At 45.7% G+C, this 20,545-nt stretch overlaps 1 protein-coding gene across 1 annotated transcript; it reads right to left on the reverse strand.

Moving 5' to 3' along the window:
* Nucleotides 1-5,828: 5,828 nt before the first annotated feature.
* Nucleotides 5,829-17,567, reverse strand: LOC120559080 (suppressor of tumorigenicity 14 protein homolog; the record flags this gene model as incomplete). Its single annotated transcript, XM_039800502.1, is given in 16 exon segments — nucleotides 5,829-7,081; nucleotides 8,785-8,921; nucleotides 9,339-9,610; nucleotides 9,756-9,939; nucleotides 10,055-10,180; nucleotides 10,383-10,499; nucleotides 10,665-10,772; nucleotides 11,191-11,295; nucleotides 11,415-11,545; nucleotides 12,779-12,879; nucleotides 13,397-13,494; nucleotides 14,270-14,307; nucleotides 15,650-15,729; nucleotides 16,510-16,528; nucleotides 16,610-16,838; nucleotides 17,532-17,567. Coding segments are annotated over 16 exon segments (1,943 nt in total), but the record flags the coding sequence as incomplete, so codon positions are not given.
* Between the last annotated feature and the right edge of the window lie 2,978 nt (nucleotides 17,568-20,545).

Below are 20,545 nucleotides of genomic sequence, written 5' to 3' on the forward strand. Positions count from 1 at the left end.
TGAATAAGTATCGTGGCACTGCAGAGACAAATCATATCCTACAGACTAAAGAAAACATCTTTGTTTGGTACAGATTCTTGCAAAAATCATACTATAATCATTTTTATTTTTAAGATTTAACATTAATCAATGAAAATAAGAATAATGATTCAAATATTATCATTCCCTCCAATATCATGAATGAGTTACATTTTAAAGTGCACTTTTCTGCTGATTTTTTCTGTCAGCTAACAGAAAACATCACTGAGGGCCTAATTTACTAACACTACGGTTTCTCGTCTGTTATCGAGTTCGGTAATACCTATCTTCCACATTTGTAGTATTTATCAACCCCACCAATCTTTCTCCTAGACGCGTAGAATTTAACAGCAAAGCGTACTGTTGCTATGATACAGCTGAGTGCAGACTGCCATATTCCACTGCTGATGCTATGACTGTTTGAAATGATCCTGATGCCGATATCTGTGATGTAGCGAGGGTTTAACAACTGCTGGAATGGGATGTGAACGCTGAGTGGGAGATTCAATTTCATCTTTGATTTCTTCCAGTAACTCTAATATTGCAGCGGCTGCTTGATCTGTAACGCTAAATGATGTTGTGTTCACTGACAAAGTGGGATTAAGTGTTAAAAATATTTTCAGTCTAGCCTTATGTCTTCGTCTTGCTCAAATTACTGTTGCCATTTCACCAGCGGCATAAAGGTCTCTGAGAAACTTCGACTGCAGCTGGTTTAGACCTGCTTTAAAGAGGGAGAATTTCCCCGCAGGAATAGAGGCCCTACTGACAGTCTTTGTAAATACCACCGGATATATAATTAGGAGCACTTTACCTATCCTCCCACCTTTTGGGTGGAACTCCCACTTTCCGACCCTCCACACGCAGCATATGAAAGCGCAACTTGTCTCTTCTGCTCATGTGACAATCACGATTTTACCCAAGTCGCCCTGTTTGTAAATAGCCGCGCGGTTACGTCCGTCTTTGCAACCAATTAGCCTGGAAACGAAACAGCGAATAAATCTAGCCCAGAGTGTCTTGTGCGATATTTCGCAGCTTCGCGATATGTAAAAGCGCCAATTGATTAATGCGTTAACGATAAAAAAATATATTGTGCTACCTATTGTGTTGTTAACACAGAAACTAGGTGAGCGTGAGGAGACATTCACTGAATCTGACAAACACTAACGGTAGGTTTCCACACAGCGAAAACACCTCGCGAATTTCGGCCAGCGTGGGGGCGTGGTCAAGAAAACAACACGCAAGACCACAACAGAACACTGGCTGCTAGGCAGCTAGCACAGAGGGTTGAAGCTAGGTAGCTAGCAGGTAGTTTGCTAGCAAGCTATCAACATATAAACAACAATCCGTGTTGATACAAGCGTCAACGTTCGCCAACAAAACATGGAATCAAACAAATGCACAAGTAGCCTAGCTTCCTGGCTAGGCTTTACAATGAAATCCAATGTCTGAACACGCTAGCGATTGGCCTGTCGGCTAGCTGAAAAGTTTGAGTGTTTAAAGCTTAACTCTCGCCAAAATGCAACCTAGGGTCTTTTTGTGAATGGACCGGAGTCAAACTTTCGTTTAAAAGCATAATTAGGACGGAAATGCCACTTTTAAGATTTACTGTATTGTCGTTTTGGGTCAAATGGCCTTTTGAATGGGAGTGCTAGGGGCACTGCTATGATAGCATCAAAAGAGCTATTTTTAAACCACCAAGAAGGCTCGACACAGCATGATACTTTGCTCCAAGTATCACCAGGGGCTCTACACATGAACTCAGCATTCAGAACACTGTTTGTCTTCACAGAGTTTACTAAAAAGAAAGGTTTTAACAACTCACTTTAGCAGTTGTGTTCTTTTGTTGTTTTCCTACCGTTACTCTTCCTTGATATGTATTTGGTTGTGTGTTAACACTGGATTTTTATTCAAAAACACAGTCTGTACTGTTTTTTAGATCAGTTATTTTGAATGCCCATAAGTGTTGAATACAGGCGTTATTAAAGGGGCACTCAAAATACTTGCACACAGTTCATTTTACCGGTCATGGGGACTTCCCCTCTGCCTATGAAAACAGTTGTTTGATATTTTCTGTGGTTCTATAGTTATTATTTTTTCAGAAAACAGAGATGACTCAAACTATCTGAGAAGTAATAAATAACACAAAGATAATATAAAGCTAGGCTGTGGGCTGACTTTGGGTAACATTTTTTTTGGGGGCTTTTCCCCTTTATTAAGTAGTGGATAGACATGAAAGGGGAGAGAGTGGGGCATGACCGCAGCAAAGGGCAGCAGGGCGGTTAACCTCGCTAGCTGCATGGGGCCAACGCTCTTACTGGGGGAGCTAGAGGCCGCCCCCATATTTTAATTTTGAACATAGTTTAGGATTGAGAATTTCTTTTCACTGTTTAGCATGTTTACTCCAACATGTTGAGGCTGTATCAGGTTATTTTAGTTATTCAGAGAAACATGAAAAGAGCCACTTTGTTTGAATGTTTACATTTTGTTTATAAATGTTTATTGCTCAAAGTTATCCCCAAAAAAGAAACATTAAATTTCATCAAAGTAACAAGAACATTTCTATATTTGTCTTCTGTATGAATGAGTGAGTCCAGAGCAATTATTTCATACTGAAACTATTATATTCCTGTGTCTTTTTAAAGTTTATAATCCTGCAACCCAAACTAAATGTATAACAGACAGATGAATGAGGTAACATTGTACACATAAATACATTCAGCAGGACAGAGTGCAAAAACAATGAATACAAAAACAAGACATCTCACTAAATCAGCTGCTTTGAGGCCAAAAACATTTTACAATCAGTGAAAAACTACAGAAAGTCTCAAGTAGTCGAATACAAAACATTAAGGCATTCATGTTTGATTTCTGAAACTGATCCACATCACTAACTATTGAATGAGTCCAATTCAATGTTTTTCTGGTTAATTTGCTGGTGAGCAGCCTGTTTGGATCACACAGCAACAGTCGAGCTGTTCATACAAGGAAGGAAAAGAAAATACAGTGATCTGATGTTTGTCTGTTTAAAAGATAATTTAGGAAGTGGAGAAAGTCTCAGTTTGTCGTAGCACCACGTAGTTTAGAGTGAAACCGCTCCGTGAACTAGAACTCTCATCAGTGAACTACATCTCTCATCAGTGAACTACATCTCTCATCAGTGAACTACATCTCTCGTTACCTCGCTCACTGGCTAGCTTAGCTCTGTTCCCCAACACATGTAACAGTATTTTCCCTGATGTGTTTTATCAGCGGAGAAGAGAAAGAAGGTGTGACTAATGGAACATCCTGGTACCACACACACACACACACACACACACACACACACACACACACACACACACACACACACACACACACACACACACACACACACACACACACACACACACACACACACACACACACACACACACACACACACGATTTGTAATTCATGGCTCAATAAAAAACAGGGAAGGACTTCACCTCTCCGTAAACTAAACAGAATGTGTTTTACAGCCGATGACTAAGGTATACCTGCGAGTGCTTAGCAGTTATCTGGATCGGGACGGAGACGTTTCGAGGACCAAAAGAGATTAATTAATTATTAAATAATAATATTCAGGTAACATGCTAATCAGAGATAAAACATCTAAATCTATTAATGTACTTTTCAAAATCACAATAAAGAGTACAATATATTCTACCAAACACAATTAAATATAAAATCAGATTAACAACAAATCAGAAGATAGTTTGGGAAGCTACGAGCAAAAGAAATACATTGGACTAAAAAACGAAAATTATGTTTCCAGTGTAAGATTTATAACTGAACTCTGGGAATGTGTCATACACATACACTCACCTAAAGGATTATTAGGAACCCCTGTTAAATTTCACGTTAATGAAATTATCTAATCAACCAATCACATGGCAGCTGCTTCAATGCATCTAGGGGTGTGGTCCAGGTCTAGACAATCTCCTGAACTCCAAACTGAATGTCACAATGGGAAAGAAAGGTGATCTAAGCTACTCTGAGTGTGGCATGGTTGTTGGTGCCAGACGGGCTGGTCTGAGTATTTCCCAATCTGCTCAGTTACTGGGATTCTCACCCACAACCATTTCTAGGGTTTATAAAGAATGGTGTGAAGAAGGAAAAACATCCAGGATGCTGCAGTCATGGGGGGCAAAAATGCCTTGTTGACGCTAGAGGTCAGAGGAGAATGGGCCGACTGATTCCAGCTGATAGAAGATCAACTTTGACTCAAATAACCACTCGTTACAATCGAGGTCTGCAGCAAAGCATTTGTGAAGCCACAACATGAACAACCTTGAGGTGGATGGGCTACACCAGCAGAAGACCCCCGGGTACCACTCATCTCCACTAACAATAGGAACATGAGGCTACACCAGCAGAAGACCCCCCCTGGGTACCACTCATCTCCACTAACAATAGGAACATGACGCTACAATTTGCATGAGCTCACTAAAATTGGACAGTTGAAGACTGTAAAAATGTTGTCTGGTCTGAGCAGTCTCGATTTCTGCTGAGACATTCAGATGGTAGAGTCAGAATTTGGCGTAAACAGAATGAGAACATGGATCCCTCATGCCTTGTTACCACTGGGCAGGCTGCTGGTGGGGGTGGGGGTGTAATGGTGTGGGGGACCCCTTTCACCTTCAGAACTGCCTTAATTCTTTGTGTCATTGAGTCAACAAGGTGCTGGAAGCATTCTTTAGAAATGTTGGCTCATATTGAGAGGAGAGGGTCAAACACGGTATTAGTATGGTGTTCCTAATAATCCTTTAGGGGAGTGTACATGCATGCATAAAGTAGTTGTTTTTATGTCACGGTTGGACTTAAGGGTGTAACAATATATCAATCTGGATTAATATATTGATTCAATTGACAGTCTGATAGCCTCGATTCAACGTGGAAATATCGATACATATGAAAGATGCGCTTTTACTTTGAAACTTCCACTTTATAATAGAATGGTTTGTTTTTGATTGAAATGTCTGGAAGAGCTCCGTAATAAAATCGCCAAATCATATTTTAGTTTGTTTTTATGACATGGCTCAGACTATGTGACTGCTGTAAAGAGAACTACAGTTATGGAGAAAGTGTAGTTCTAATTATATATTAGCTAAACCCCAAAACATAGACTGAATCTGTTGAACCATCCGCTCTACTGAAGACTTAAGCCTGGTTCACACGGGACGATTTTAAAATTGTCGGCCGATTTTCCAATCCTGAGAGACCCCACACACGGCAAAATCAACACATCACACACAAACCGATTTGACTGACGAGCGTTCCCAGGTCAGACGGGAAATCTCGCAAAATCCCTCGAGATCAAACGTGACTTCAGAGTAAACAATCATTGCGGACGAAGAGGATGCAGTGGCGATAGTTTGTTTTTAACCGAAAAAAAACTTTATCAAAAGAAAAAGGCGATGGTCAAAGAAGTGGAGACAACGCGAGCATGGACTATACTCAGCTACATCATGATATGGAGGGGATTTGTTTTTTCTCATAGAAATGTCGTTAGGTATTACACAGATTAATAAACGTTCATATATTCGTCTCCATGTACTCTGGTGGACTGCAGTTGTGGATGTAGTTATGCCCATCGACTTTACTGTATGCCACAGTCCACAGGCTGCGTGCTCGTTTGTCCCCGGGGGGGGGGGGACACCACACACGAGGAGAAATCGGGCCAAATAAATCCAACATGTTGGATATCCCCGATTTGAGATCGAAGCGGTGCCGACGTCCTTCCGAGCAGACGAGAGCAGTCTTAACACACCACACATGGCAGGAATATCTGATCAGATTATTTTAGGATAATCGGAGCATCCTTAAGATTGTGGGGAGGGGGGAATCGGGCTAAAATCGGCCTAATTATCCTGCCGTCTGAACCAGGCTTAAGTAGAAGAGAAGACTCAGATAATGATCATATTTAAATGTTTTCTCCCTGAGAATATTGGATATCATTACTTACACAACAATGAAGCTTCAGGAGGAAACGTATAAAGTATAATTCATATCAAGACATGTTCATGAGGATATAACATGATCACAACTACATTATTTAGGTATTTACTAAACCATACAAAAGGTTTTTTTTCCCCAGAAGTGTTTCTCTTGTTCTTACAGAAGCAGAGAGCATTTTTAAACCCGTTATCTGAAGATCACAACTTCAAACACAGAACAATTATCATATTATCTTATATAGCGTTCATATTCTTCCTATGTTATCTCAACAATTTAATGCTCATATCACTGCACACGTTTGTAATTTTTATACTTCATTGTTTTGGACCCACTTTCTAATGAGTCAGCCTTCAAATAAGCTTCATATATTCTAACAAATCTCATCAGGCTTTATCAATCTTTAATAAATAATGTAGAAATGCACGCTAAGTGGCTGCTGAGACTATAAAAGCGCTTTATAAATGCAGTCCATTTGCCATAATGTTGATAAGTTTTGTTAAGTATTGTATCGTTTTTTTTGTTGCACATTATCTTTGTCCGTTTGCGTAGCTGCTGTATTTTACCGTTAACTCAGAAACATCTTCATCTTTTAGAAGCTCTGAGTGAAATTATTCCCTGAGAGAGTGACCTGAATATTATGATCATCATCATCGTATAAAAATAAGACAATCAAGTTGTGATCTCAGTTTCATTAACATAAAAAAGTTAAAAAAAGAAAGCAAGCAGTTGATTCATAGAAAATGTGTGTGTGTATATATACATGTGTGTGTGTGTGTGTGTGTGTGTGTGTGTGCGTGTGTGTGTGTCTGTGTGTATGTAGTCTTATTAAATGTCCAATGAGTGTAGTTGACAGATTGTGCTGAGTCCCACTCAGCTCCAGTTATTAATATCCAGGAGAGATATGGCTCGTCCGCTGCGTTGCTGCTACACTCCGCTGTTCTCCTTTATCCAGCGGCGGAAGCTGGTGGTCCTGGCGTAGACGCCCGGTTTGTTCCTCCGGGCGCAGCCGTCGCCCCAGCTCACCACGCCGGCCAGGAAGACCCGCCCACTGGGGGTGGCGACGGACAGCGGGCCGCCGGAGTCGCCCTGAGACAGGCAGAGAGAACGCAGGACGTCAAAGAAGACTCTGCACCCGGTTTGAGCTTGCACACTTCACACATTTGCTGATAAACAAAGCTTCGCAAAAAAACACGCTGAAATTAAAAGCAGCAACAAATGGTGACAAATGTGGATCAGCGATTCCCAAAAAGCCCAAGATGACGTCCTCAAATGTCTTGTTTTGTCCACTAGGGCTGACAACCGAACGTCGATACTTTTATGGTACCGAAAAAAATACTCCGATCCTATGAGTATCGAAAAATTATTTACCCAAATTTCTGTTCCAAAAGCGTCTGTACGCGTAAGTGCAAGCTTATCTCTCCTCTCTGCATATTGACAGAGAGGAGAGCTACAACACACACACACACACACACACACACACACACACACACACACACACACACCACACACACACACACACACACACACACACACACACACACACACACACACACACACACACACACACACACACACACACACACACACACCTTCCCTGCTTTCCTTTTAGATTGATAAGCATCTTTATGTGTGTGAAAATGCTCTCTCTAGCACTGAAAATGCAATATACACACATACCTTTTCCACACCTGATTGAATTTCCTGAGAAAAAAAAAAATCAGTTGAACCTTGTTGATTGGAAACACTACTGGAACCAGTTATCAAAAAAGAGAAACCTTAGCCGCACTTAGGCACAATGATGCTTTGCTCTAAATGCTAACGTTATGGTTGCTGCCACGTTTAAAAAGGCAATGCTAACAAGCTAATGTTTAGCAGGTATAATCTTAGTTTTGCTGCGATATGATATTAATGGCGAGCCGAAAGTGGTCGCAGTGCGGTTGACGTTACACTTCCTGTGAGACAAACAGGCACAACGGTGGTTTCTCTGCCCTGGGGACTGACTGACAGGCTGAACTTGTAAGGCAAGGCAACTTTACTTCTACAGCACCTTTCAGCAACAAGGCAATCCAATTCCATTCCTTTAGACTTGAGTTAGTTCAATGTTAACAGCAGGGCAGTCACCAAGTTTATTGTTAAAGGTTTGTGTCATTATGCAGTTTGACCTAAAAAGTCTTTGTTGTTTACATTCCTTAGCATTTTATTTAGTTCAATATTAGCCTCTACACAATGTCATTTGTTTATTTATTTATTGTTTATAATATGTTCATGTTGTGACAAAAAGGTTTATCTTTATTTGTTAACTTTTAAAGTTTGGATTGATACCAATCCTGAGTATGTGACTGGTGCCCCCCCCCGCCTATCCAAAAGCACAACCAGTTTTATTAATGTTACTCTGAGTGAGCAAGTGTTACCAGAATTTTTTAATTTTGATAACTGTTTTGATTCACTATTAACGTGGAAAATAAAAGTTTTGTGTTTAATGTATTTTTGTTGATGTTGAAATGGATTTTAAAACATATGGTATCGAAAAAAGTATCGTTAGGAACCGAAAGATCTTTTGAACGATACCCAGCCCTATTGTCCCCAACTCAAAGATCTTCAGTGTCCTGTCCCAGAGGAGAGAAGAAACTAGAACATGTTCATATTTAACACGCTGACATCACACTAGTTTACCTGTTTTATCATAAGAAATTATTCAAAACCGTTGGTGATTAATGTAATAGTTGACAACTACTGGATTAGTCTTTGCAGCTGTACTGTTGTGCGTGTCGTTGTGTGCTTTGTGTTACCTGACAGGCGTCCACGCCTCCTTTAAGGACTCCGGCGCAGATCATGCGCTCGGTGAGCTCGCCCTCCATCAGACTCTTACACACCGTGCTGTTGACGATCCGAACCTCGGCCTTCTGCAGGACGGTCGCAGAGACGCCTGAAACACAGGACGGTCCCATCTTACCCAACGGGCTAGTGACTCAGTCAGCTAAACAATACACGCCTTTAATGGGATCTGCTGCCACACAACTGGATGGTTTCAAGTTGAATTCAGTTTTGCACCAGAGTTCTTCACAAAGACAAAAACATATGTATACAAGCATAACACACACACACACACACACACACACACACACACACACACACACACACACACACACACACACACACACACACACACACACACACACACACACACACACACACACACACACACACACACACAGGAGATGCAGCTCACATATGTGATGATGACTTTAGTGTGCTTGCATAACTGCAGTACCGGATCAAATGCAAACACATGAACCTAGGTTGGGACGTCCAGGTGTGAAAGCCCCCTGAGTTTGTAACTCACCCTCCTCCCTGATGGCGCCCCAGCCGGTGATCCACGCCTCTCGGCCTGCTGGGAAGTGGTAGGAGGCCGAGGGCAGACAGATGGGCCAGATGTACTGGTTGAGCGGGACGTCTGCGTCCAGCTCCATCAGAGCCACGTCGTTGTCGTAGGTGAAGGCGTTGTAGTCGGCGTGAGCGATGATGCGCTTCACGTTCCTCTGCACCGTCCACTCGTTGGTCTGACTCTGCACATGCAGTCCCAGGAAGGCCTGCCATTGGTCAGCCTGGGAGTACCTGAGCCAATCAGAACCACAATCAGAATACTGTAGAGATCCCCTCAGGGAAACTGTTTGCTTCCAAAATCACAGTCAAATAAGAGGAGCGAGTCAATCAGTATAAAGTCATTAATCTAAATGTTAGAGGGTTTTGGGGGTCCTACTTGTTTGTGCCGCTGTCCTGGACGCAGTGAGCGGCCGTCAGCAGCCAGCGGCTGCTCAGCACCGACGCTCCGCACACGTGGCCCGTTCCCCTGATGTGGAGGCTGACCTGCCACGGCCACTCGCCCTCCCGGGACGCCACGCCGCCCACGATACGAGAGCTGCGGTACGGCCGGATCCCGCACTCTGAAAACACACAGAGACGTACTGACATCGTGGGCAGGCAGGGGTGTGTGTGTGTGTGTGTGTGTGTGTGTGTGTGTGTGTGTGTGTGTCTGTGTGTCTGTTGCGGTAAACGTACTGCAGTCTTCCTCATCCGACCCGTCCTCACAGTCCTGTTCTCCGTCACACTCGGGGTTCAGTTTGCTGATGCAGCCTCCGCTCCGGCAGCGGAAGGTGAACTGGGAACACTGGTCCAGCACCAGAGCTGGAACACACACACACACACACACACACACACACACACACACACACACACACACACACACACACACACACACACACACACACACACACACACACACACACACACACAGTTCAGTCTCGTAGTCTATAATGATCTGAGAAAAGTACTCAACTGGACCTTAAATAAGAGTGTCAGTGACGTATAGAGAGATGATGGTTCTCACATTTCTCACACGTAGACTCGTCCGATCCGTCCGAGCAGTCGTCTCTTCCGTCACACTTCATCTTCTCTGGGACACAGCGGTTGTTTCTGCAGGAAAACTCCCCCGGTTTGCATGCCCCTACAAAAAGAAAGAAAGAAAGAGGGAAAGGTCTTCAACAGTGGGACACGCTGAGCGCAGCATGAAGAGACATTATCTCTGTGGATGTGTGCACGGAGGCCTTTGTGTCTGGAGGATTTTCAGCAGATGTGATTTGGTGTTCGTGGAGAGTTCGGTCCATCTCACCACAGTTCTCCTCATCCGTGTTGTCTCCACAGTCGTCGGAGCCGTCGCACTCCCAGAACTTGGGCTTACAGCGGCCGTTTTTACACTTGGTCTGAGTCGCCTCGCACTCTGAACACAGACACAAAGAGAAACACTAGAGATGGAATGCTGCATGGTGAATGGGTTAATATGGATATAAAGGTGTAAAGATAACAACCGGTTGAGATAAGAAATGAATGTTGATGCAGTTTTTAAACATCCTAGAGTGTAATCTACTTTAGATTGACCTTGTTTGACTTCAGATGTCACTACGTCTTCTTAGTTTATTTATTTGAAGAGATTTCTTTCTATTAATTTAGTTATTTAGATGTGGGATTTGTTTTAAACATCTAACTTTGTTCTTTAAGATGAAATACAGTTTCAGAGTCTCTTTTGATGAGAGGACATGTCTGTTGTTGTGCACAGTTTATAGAAATAAAGGAAGTATTAACATTTGAGGAAACAGGTGGTTTAGTTTTGTGCGCGGGCGGTCAGCGGGAGGACTCACTGCAGTTGTCCTCGTCGCTGGCGTCTCCGCAGTCGTTCCAGCCGTCACACTGCAGCGTGGCGTTGATGCACAGGTTGTTGGAGCACTTGAACCGCCCGGGACACGCTGAGGCAAGACCACAAACAAAATGCAAACGTCATTAAGGGAGGGGGGGGATCTAAACACTGAAGACTGGTCTGGGAAAGCTGCGAGACTCTGTAGGTGTTTAAACATAGGAGTCTTACGATTGGTGGGGACGAAGGTCTCGTACTCGGCGGTGAAGCCCTGGTCCACGTAGGACGAGTCCGAGACAAAGGTGATGGTCATCACGTTGCTGCTGGTGACCACGGTGCTTCTGGGTTTAGTCCCGCACAGTCTAAGACACAGACACACAAAACACACAAAACACACAGAGACACAGAGACACAAACACACAGAGACACAGAGACACAAACACACAGAGACACAAACACACAGAGACACAAACACACAGAGACACAGAGACACAAACACACAGAGACACAAACACACACAGAGAGACACAAACACACAGAGACACACACAGAGACACAGAGACACAAACACACAGAGACACAAACACACAGAGACACAAACACACAGAGACACAGAGACACAAACACACAGAGACACAGAGACACAAACACACAGAGACACAGAGACACAGAGACACAGAGACACAAACACACAGAGACACAAACACACAGAGACACAGAGACACAAACACACAGAGACACAGAGACACAAACACACAGAGACACAAACACACAAACACACAAACACAGAGACACAAACACACAGAGACACAGAGACAACGAACAACACAGAGACATAACAGAGACACAAACACACAAACACACAGAGACACAGAGACACAGAGACACAGAGACACAAACACACAGAGACACAAACACACAGACACACAAACACACAGAGACACAAACACACAGAGACACAGAGACACAGAGACACAAACACACAAACACACAGAGACACAGAGACACAAAAACACAGAGACACAGAGACACAAACACACAGAGACACAAACACACAGAGACACAAAACACAACAAAGACACAGAGACACAGAGACACAGAGACACAAACACACAAACACACAGAGACACAGAGACACAAAATACACAGAGACACAAACACACAGAGACACACAGAGACACAAAACACACAGAGACACAATCCCACAGAGACACAAACACACACAGACACAGACATACAGACACACAAACATACAGAGACACACACACACGGAGACACACACACGGAGACACACACACGGAGACACACACACGGAGACACAATCACAAAACTGAAAATGAGTACAACACAATAACCTTCCATGTTTAGAGAAGAGCTTTATGAATAGAGAACATGATCTGGTTATTAGAAAGGTCTAGCCTCTATAGAGAGGAAGCAGCCAAATGATAACTCATGGCCATTACATATTAAAGGAAATAGTCAAAATGTGCTTTTTACTACGCGTCCTGCTTTTGGGGGGTTTAAGAACACCACAGGATGTCACAGAGAGGGGGGCCGTTCCAGTGCCCCTCCCCTGACGGAGAAACATGGCTGACCTGTGACCGTCGACGTCGACGTAGTCCCCGCTGCACTCTCTGCTGGACTTCCCCAGGAAGAACTTGTTGAACTGGACCTTCACAAACCTCTCCTGGGGGGCCTGAGAACCAAAGACCAACGGAGAAAACAGATTAGAAAAATAATAAATCACAAAAGATACGCATCATTAAAGGTGAGTGGATGGCCGGGGGGGGGGGGGGGGTTCGTTGGAGAATTTTTTTTGTTTTTGGTTTTAAAATACGCAACATCTTTCCAAAAGTCAACCAGTAATCTGGTTACATAATCCTGAGATTACAGACACAAGACCATTTTATAACACTAATCACAAAAGATACTTTTTTTGTTTTGTGTGTTTCTGTTGTCACTATCAAACTATTACTATTACAAACAGACAGGTTTTTAGTTTTTGGAAATTCCTTTTGGATTAAAGAACACAAAAAGTCTGTTTTCAATCTGTAGTCACGTGTGTGTTTGGCTTTTAGATTTGTTGTTTGAACCAAAAACACAATTAGGTCCGTTTGTTTTGTTTCCTAACGTAAAAAACTAATTCCTCCAACTGTCTTACCCTCGGGAGGTGGGAACCTCGATCTCATGGGAACAATAAACCGTGAACGTACCTCGATGGTCCAGATGCACGTGGTTTTAGGAGGATAGTTGGACGGGAAGAAAGGTGAAGAGAAGAATCCTTTATCTCCAGTTAGTTTACCTCCACACTCTGGACAACAGGACGGACACAGGGGACACGTTTAGGAGACACGGTAGAGACATTTAGGAGACACGTTAGAGACATTTAGGAGACATGATAGAGAGACATTTAGGAGACACGTTGGAGACACGTTAGAGACATTTAGGAGACACGATAGAGACATTTAGGAGACACGATAGAGACATTTAGGAGACACGATAGAGAAACGTTTATTAGGAGACAGATAGAGACATTTAGAATTACTGATAGAGACATTTAGGAGACATGATAGAGACATTTAGGAGACATGATAGAGAGACGTTTAGGAGACACGATAGAGACATTTAGGAGACATGATAGAGAGACGTTTAGGAGACACGATAGAGACATTTAGGAGACATGATAGAGAGACATTTAGGAGACAGACATTTAGGAGACACAATAGAGAGCGTTTAGGAGACACATTAGAGACATTTAGGAGACACGTTAGAGAGACATAATAGGAGACACGATAGAGACATTTAGGAGACACGTTGGAGACATTTCGGAGACTTTAACTGAGTCAAATGAACTTCCCAACTAACAGAAGATCAAACCCTGTGAAACATGAAATGGAATCCTAAACATGTGATCTATTTCCTGTTTTTAAATCAAAGCAGATGAACACACCCGTGCGTGTTTGGTGAGATTATTTCATTCGTTTCCAGCTAAATATAGAATACAAAAATACTGATTTTAATACTGTGCAGTCAGGTGTGATTTGGTGGATTAGTGTACAGTGAAACTGACAGCTCTTTAAAGTAACCTTTGGTATTTAAGCAGGAAGTCCCTGGAGAAAGGAATCTGTTTTGGGAGAGACAGCGCAGCAGTTACAGCTTCAGGAAAACACAACACAACCATTCAACAGACAAAGAAGAGCCCAAACCCATAACCCATAACCCATAACCCATAACCCATAACTAGAACATAACTGAGGATGTCGCAACCCAAGGCTACAAGCATATATAAACCGATTTATTCAGCACGACTTTTAACCAGCTCTCACTAGTTCTCTTTATCGTCATAGTTGACGTGATTTATTTTCCCGGTGTTGTGTCCTGTAGGGTTACATTACAGCTCGGTTCTGGTTCAATACTGGACCAGTTCCAGAGACTGTTGTTCCATCAGACACTCACACACACACACACATGGAGACAGAGAGTCCAGGGGGAAGGAAACCTGAAGCCGTGTTGTTAGTTTAAGTCATCTTGAACTGTTTCTGCCCTTCCCTCGGTTTCCCCCCCGGTTTATTGAAATGTTACGGTCCTCCGCTCCGAGACCCATTAGGGACATAACGAGTAGTGGTTGTGGTTAGGGATGCACCGAATATTCGGCCCCCAAAAATTTTACGAAATACCTTTATCACCGAAACAATACGGCCGAAAATGTTGTGATGACGCAAACAGAAACCGCGACCTGCACGTGTGTCAGTACCCGATCCGATCCACCTGCAAAGCGTCTCCTAAGCAACGAGGGTGAGACGGACCACGGAGTGAAAACAATGAAAAGTGCTCTTAGAGTCTGTCAGCACACGTTTCAGTGAGATCTGTTCGGATCCTCTGCACTTCATCGCGACTGTACTTGATCCGCGTTATAAAGACCATTACTTGGATGCGGAAATAAAGCAGGGCGCACGAGAAATGATCCAGGTCGCCATGGAGACGGAGAACCCGCGTGGAGACGGAGACGGAGCGGCGCCCAGCGCAGGAGATCAGAGCGCAGAAAAAAGACTGGTTGCGCTGTACCAGATGAGGGGCATGCACCCTCGTTGTGTGATATGTTCAGTGAAATCCTGCAAGAAAGGTGCCTCAATTAATAATAATAATAATAATAATAATAATAATAATAATAATAATAGGTAAGCTATTCTGTTCTTAGGCTACTGTATACTGTATGTGACTATCAGATTGTAGCCATATTTCTGCTAGATATTTTTTTAATTAAACTTTAATATTAATTTATACAATTGCAATGCCTTGATTTTAGTAAAGTTAGTACACAGTCATAGCCATAAATGCAATGGTACTAATAATTGGCTTAATTTCTTTCGGTGTTTCGGTTTCGGTTTTCGGTCTTGGTTTCCTCTTTTTTCGGTTTTCGGTTTCGGCCAAGAATTTTCATTTCGGTGCATCACTAGTTGTGGTACCTTGTTGAGTCAGAGGGATCTGAGGATGTTTGTGGGGGGGGGGTTTTTTTTTTCCGGGGGACCAGCGCAACAAGAGGGGGCTGCAGAGGGGGGGAGGGGGGGGGGGGGGGATTTTTCCATTTTTTTTGTTTAATCAGGTCTGTTTCCTGTTACTTCTAACACAACATTTAATCACTGAACCGCTGAGAGAGAAACTCTCTGTTAGAAAGAGTCAAAGCTCTGAGAAGTCTGTGGACATAAAGATTCAACGTTTAACTACAAAGAAAACCTCGGAAAGAGCGTCAAGAATGGCAGAAAAAGAGACAAAAACCGTCAGAAAAAGTGACAGAAACGTTGAAAAAGTGGCTGGTGGGTTCAGAGGAGACACGTTACACTTCTGCACTTTGTGATGAACCCTGTCTGTACAGCCTTTACTGTTGATAGGACAGCTGAGACTGGAGAGGGGAGGGAACGAGGGAATGACATGCAGCCAAGCCTGGAACCAAATCAGGGCCACTGCGTCGAGGACTGAGACTCTGCATACGGGTCCGCGCTGTTCCAGGTGAGCTACCCAGGCGCCCCTATATATACACACACACACACACACACTTTTATTTTTCCTCATCTGAATCATATCTATTAGGTTTTTAGGGCTGTAACAGAACATGTATTCATCCCGAATTGTTTCGGTACAGGAGGAACGGATCGGTGTGAGATGGTAGGTCGGTACACCAACGGTAACCGTGGTCTCTATGGGAGACCGAGAGGGTTAGGGTCTCACTCTGTGAGGACTTGGTGCTCTATGGGAGCCAGAGAGGGTTAGGGTCTCACTCTGTGAGGACTTGGTGCTCTATGGGGGCCAGAGAGGGTTAGGGTCTCACTCTGTGAGGACTTGGTGCTCTATGGGAGCCAGAGAGGGTTAGGGTCTCACTCTGTGAGGACTTGGTGCTCTATGGGGGCCAGAGAGGGTTAGGGTCTCACTCTGTGAGGACGCGCTGCTCTATGGGGGCCAGAGAGTCGTAGATCTGGATGAAGTCCTGCTGGCAGTCGTCCTCCAGGATCAGCGTGTGGAAGTCCAGGCGGACACGGTGGCCGGCGTCGGCACGGAGACGCCACTGCAGGTAGACGTTGGGGGGGTAGGAAGAGTCGGGGAACCCTGGGGACTGGACCACCCCCGAGTCCCGGGCACGGAGGTTAAACGACTTCCGCACTGGAAACACACACAGGATCAAACGTTTTTCACAATAAAATAAGAACTCAATTACAAACAAACACCAGTTGGCAGGTAGATGAAAAAAATATTATTTCTTTCAAAATATAAAATTGTGGCAAAGCGACAAAAGTTTCAAAAAAGGTCCAAACACGCTTGAAAAGAAGCACATAGCACTGAGAAAAATGTACCAAAATTGTCGAAAGCAGAAAAAAAAGTCAGACACAGACACACAAAAAAGTCGGAAAAGGCGACAAAAGCATTCAAAAAAGCATCCCAAACGTTACATAAAAGTGCCAAAATTGTCCAAAACACACACACACACACACACACACACACACACACACATACACAAACAACACACACACACACACACACACACACACACACACACACACACACACACACACACACACACACACACACACACACACACACACACACACACACACACACACACACACACACACACACACACACACACACACACACACACACACACACACTCCCAAATGTTGAAGAAAAGACAGAAAAAAGTTGTTATTAGGAGTTAAATGAAGTTTGAGTCTTTCCAGATGTGGAATCAAACAGAAAAGGTGCTTCACTTGAAAACACAGTACAGCAACCATCTGGAGACGCCTCTTAACTGGAGAAGAACTTTACTTTGAAAGAACGTCGGTTAGGTTTTCTCACCAAACAAAGAGTTCCTGGTCATGCGCGGGTCAATAGCTGCAAACACAAGGAGAGACAGAGAGAGAGAAATCTTTATTAAATATTAAACTCAACTAACTGCACAGTTTAGCTGAAGAAAAGCATTTAAACGTTGTTTCGGAGGAACGTTCAGACGTCTGCAGCTCAGATCCTTCAGAGTCAGACAGGAATATTAAAATCAGCATCTCTTTCATATAGTTTGTGGATCATACCCTCTGTTGCTTATGGCGAGAGCTTGAGCTGTCGGATTTTCATTTCATCAGATACATCGTGATATAATCTCAATACACACACACACACACACACACACAACACAAACACACACATTATCAATACCACACACACACAATCTAATAAACACAATACCAATAATATCACACACACACACAACACAAACACAAACACACACACAGTTGATTCAGATAAACTGTAGATTAAATGTCTGACACAATTGAAAAGCTCGTAAATGTGTACTATTAATGCACAAACTGGGTTCTGGCTATTGAGCTGAGCAGCTGCTGACAGCTTTATAGCCGCGATACAGCGCAGGAGCAGCTGGAGCAGCCGACAGCGCACAGCTGGAGCAGCCGGGATAGCCGTGGAGTAGCCGGAGCAGCGCGATAGCGGAGCAGCCGTGGATTACTGGAGCAGCGACAGCTGAGAAGCGCACAGCCGCTGGAGCAGCGCGGATAGCCGTGATAGAAGCGTTGAGTAAAAGCGGATAGCTGAGCAGCGGAGCAGCTGACAGCTGAGAAGCGTGGATAGCTGGAGAAGCTGCGACAGCTGGAAGTACGCTGACAGCGCTTATTAGCGTGACAGCCGGAGCAGCGCAGGAGCGAGCGGAGCAGCCATACAGCTGGAGTTAGCTGGCATACGCCGGAGCGCCGACAGCGTACAGCTGGAGAAGCGACAGCGTTGAGCAGCGCAGAGCAGCGGAGCAGCGACAGCGCGGATACAGCTGGAGTTAGCGCAGCAGCGTTGACAGCGAGCAGCGAGCAGCGTGGAGCAGCGCGGATAGCTGAGCAGCTGAGCAGCTGCTGAGCAGCCGTGGAGTTAAAGGCGGAGCAGCGCGGACAGCGCGGATAGCTGGCACAATAGCGGAGCAGCCGACAGCTGGAGCAGGGCTGGACAGCGCTGGACAGCTGCTGACAGCGATGCAGCTTGAGCAGCGTGGAGCAGCGCTGACAGCGGAGTAGAAGCGCTGACAGGAATATTATGCCGCCGGTATTGGAAGGGGATAGCGTTGAGAAGCGGATTGCTGGAGCAGTGGAGCAGCGGAGAAGCGGACAGCTGGATAATAGCGGAGCAGCCGAGAAGCGTGGACAGCTGAAGCAGCGTTGAGGCAGCGCGGAGAGGTTTCGACAGCTGAGCAGCGTGAGCAGCTGAGCAGCGAGTTGTGCCGCGGAGCAGCCGTGGAGAGCAGCCGTGGCAGATGTTGATGCTGGAAGCAGCGCAGATAGCCGCTGACAGCCGGAGCAGCGTGGAGCAGCCGGAGCAGCTGCGAGCAGCTGCTGGAGCAGCTGCGCAGACAGCGTGGAGCAGCGGACAGCCGTGAGCGAGCTGACAGCTGACAGCTGCGATTAGAAATGGAGCAGCTGCGGAGCAGCGCGATAGCCGGGAGCAGCGGACAGCGTGACAGCCGCTGGATAACAGCTGCGGGAGCAGCGTGGAAAGCAGCTGGAGCAGCCCTTTGACAGCCGGATGCGGAGCAGCGTGAGTATAAAGCGTGGAGCAGCGGAGTTAAGCGCTGGAGCAGCGTGATAGCTGACAGCTTGAGCAGCGTGGAGCAGCCTGACAGCTGCAGCAGCAGCGGAGCAGCTGCTGGAGCAGCTGCGAGCAGCCCGACAGCGCGGATGCGCTTGAGCAGCGGAGCAGCCGCTGTATGACAGCTTGCGACATTGCTGAGCAGCTGCAGAAGTGGAGCAGCCGTGGAGCAGCGCGGATGTTTTAGTAGCGTGACAGCAGCTGACAGCCGCGAAAGCAGCGTGGAGCAGCGTGGAGCAGCCGTGGAGCAGCGTGAGCAGCGCGGAGCAGCGCGTGCTGGAGCAGCCCGATAGTGCAGCTAGAGCAAGCCCGATTGAAGCGCGGGATAGCAGCGGATAGCTGAGTAGCCCGACAGCTGCACAGCGTGAGCAGCCTGACAGCTGCGATAGTACGTGAGCAGCCCGGACAGCTGCGACAGCCGTGGAGCAGCCTGACAGCGTGGAGCAGCGACAGCGCGATAGCCGCTGGACAGCCGGAGCAGCTGGAGTAGTGCTGAGCAGCTGCAGGAGCAGCTGCGGATAGCCGCTGACTAGCCGTGGAGCAGCTGCTGAGCTACAGCGTGGACAGCTGATACAGCTGAGTAGCGTGAGCAGCTGTTGAGCAGCGTGGAGTAGCGTGGAGAGCAGCGTGTGATTGCGCTGGAGCAGCCCGACAGCGTGGAGTAGCCCGACAGCGGTGATAGCTGCTGACAGCGCGAAGCAGCCTGACAGCCGCGGATACGCGTGAGGCGGGGTGCCTGACGGACGCACAGCGCAGGCGCAGCCTGACAGCGCGAGCAGCCCTGACAGCGTGGGATAGCGTGAGCAGCGCGGACAGCGTACGGATGTTTTGAGCAGCGTGGGCAGCGTGTGGAGAGCAGCGGGAGCAGCGTGAGCAGCGTGAGTAGCGGAGCAGCGCGGAGCTCTTGATTAGCGCGGATAAGGCCGTGTGACAGCGTGCTGGCTGGCTGGCGCCCGGGTGTCCCCACCTTGTGAGAAGACGCCATGCTGACGGAGATTGAGGCCCGGTGGCTGGAGCAGCAGCGTCCGCGCATGCCCGGCTGACTCCTGGCCCGCCGTGGGCAGGTGAGACTGACGCGCTTCTGGTCCAGAGAGTCCCTCCCCCTGTAGGACGTGTGGAATATCAAACTCCCAGACTGGTAGTGACGCCGCCACGCCACGGGCCAATCGGCCACTACTCCGCCTGAGCAAATACAGGACATACTCAGAGTTATGGAGTAAAAACAGAGAGAG

Source organism: Perca fluviatilis, chromosome 5, assembly GCF_010015445.1.
Source record: "Perca fluviatilis chromosome 5, GENO_Pfluv_1.0, whole genome shotgun sequence".
In the NCBI taxonomy this organism is placed as follows: Eukaryota; Metazoa; Chordata; class Actinopteri; order Perciformes; family Percidae; genus Perca; species Perca fluviatilis.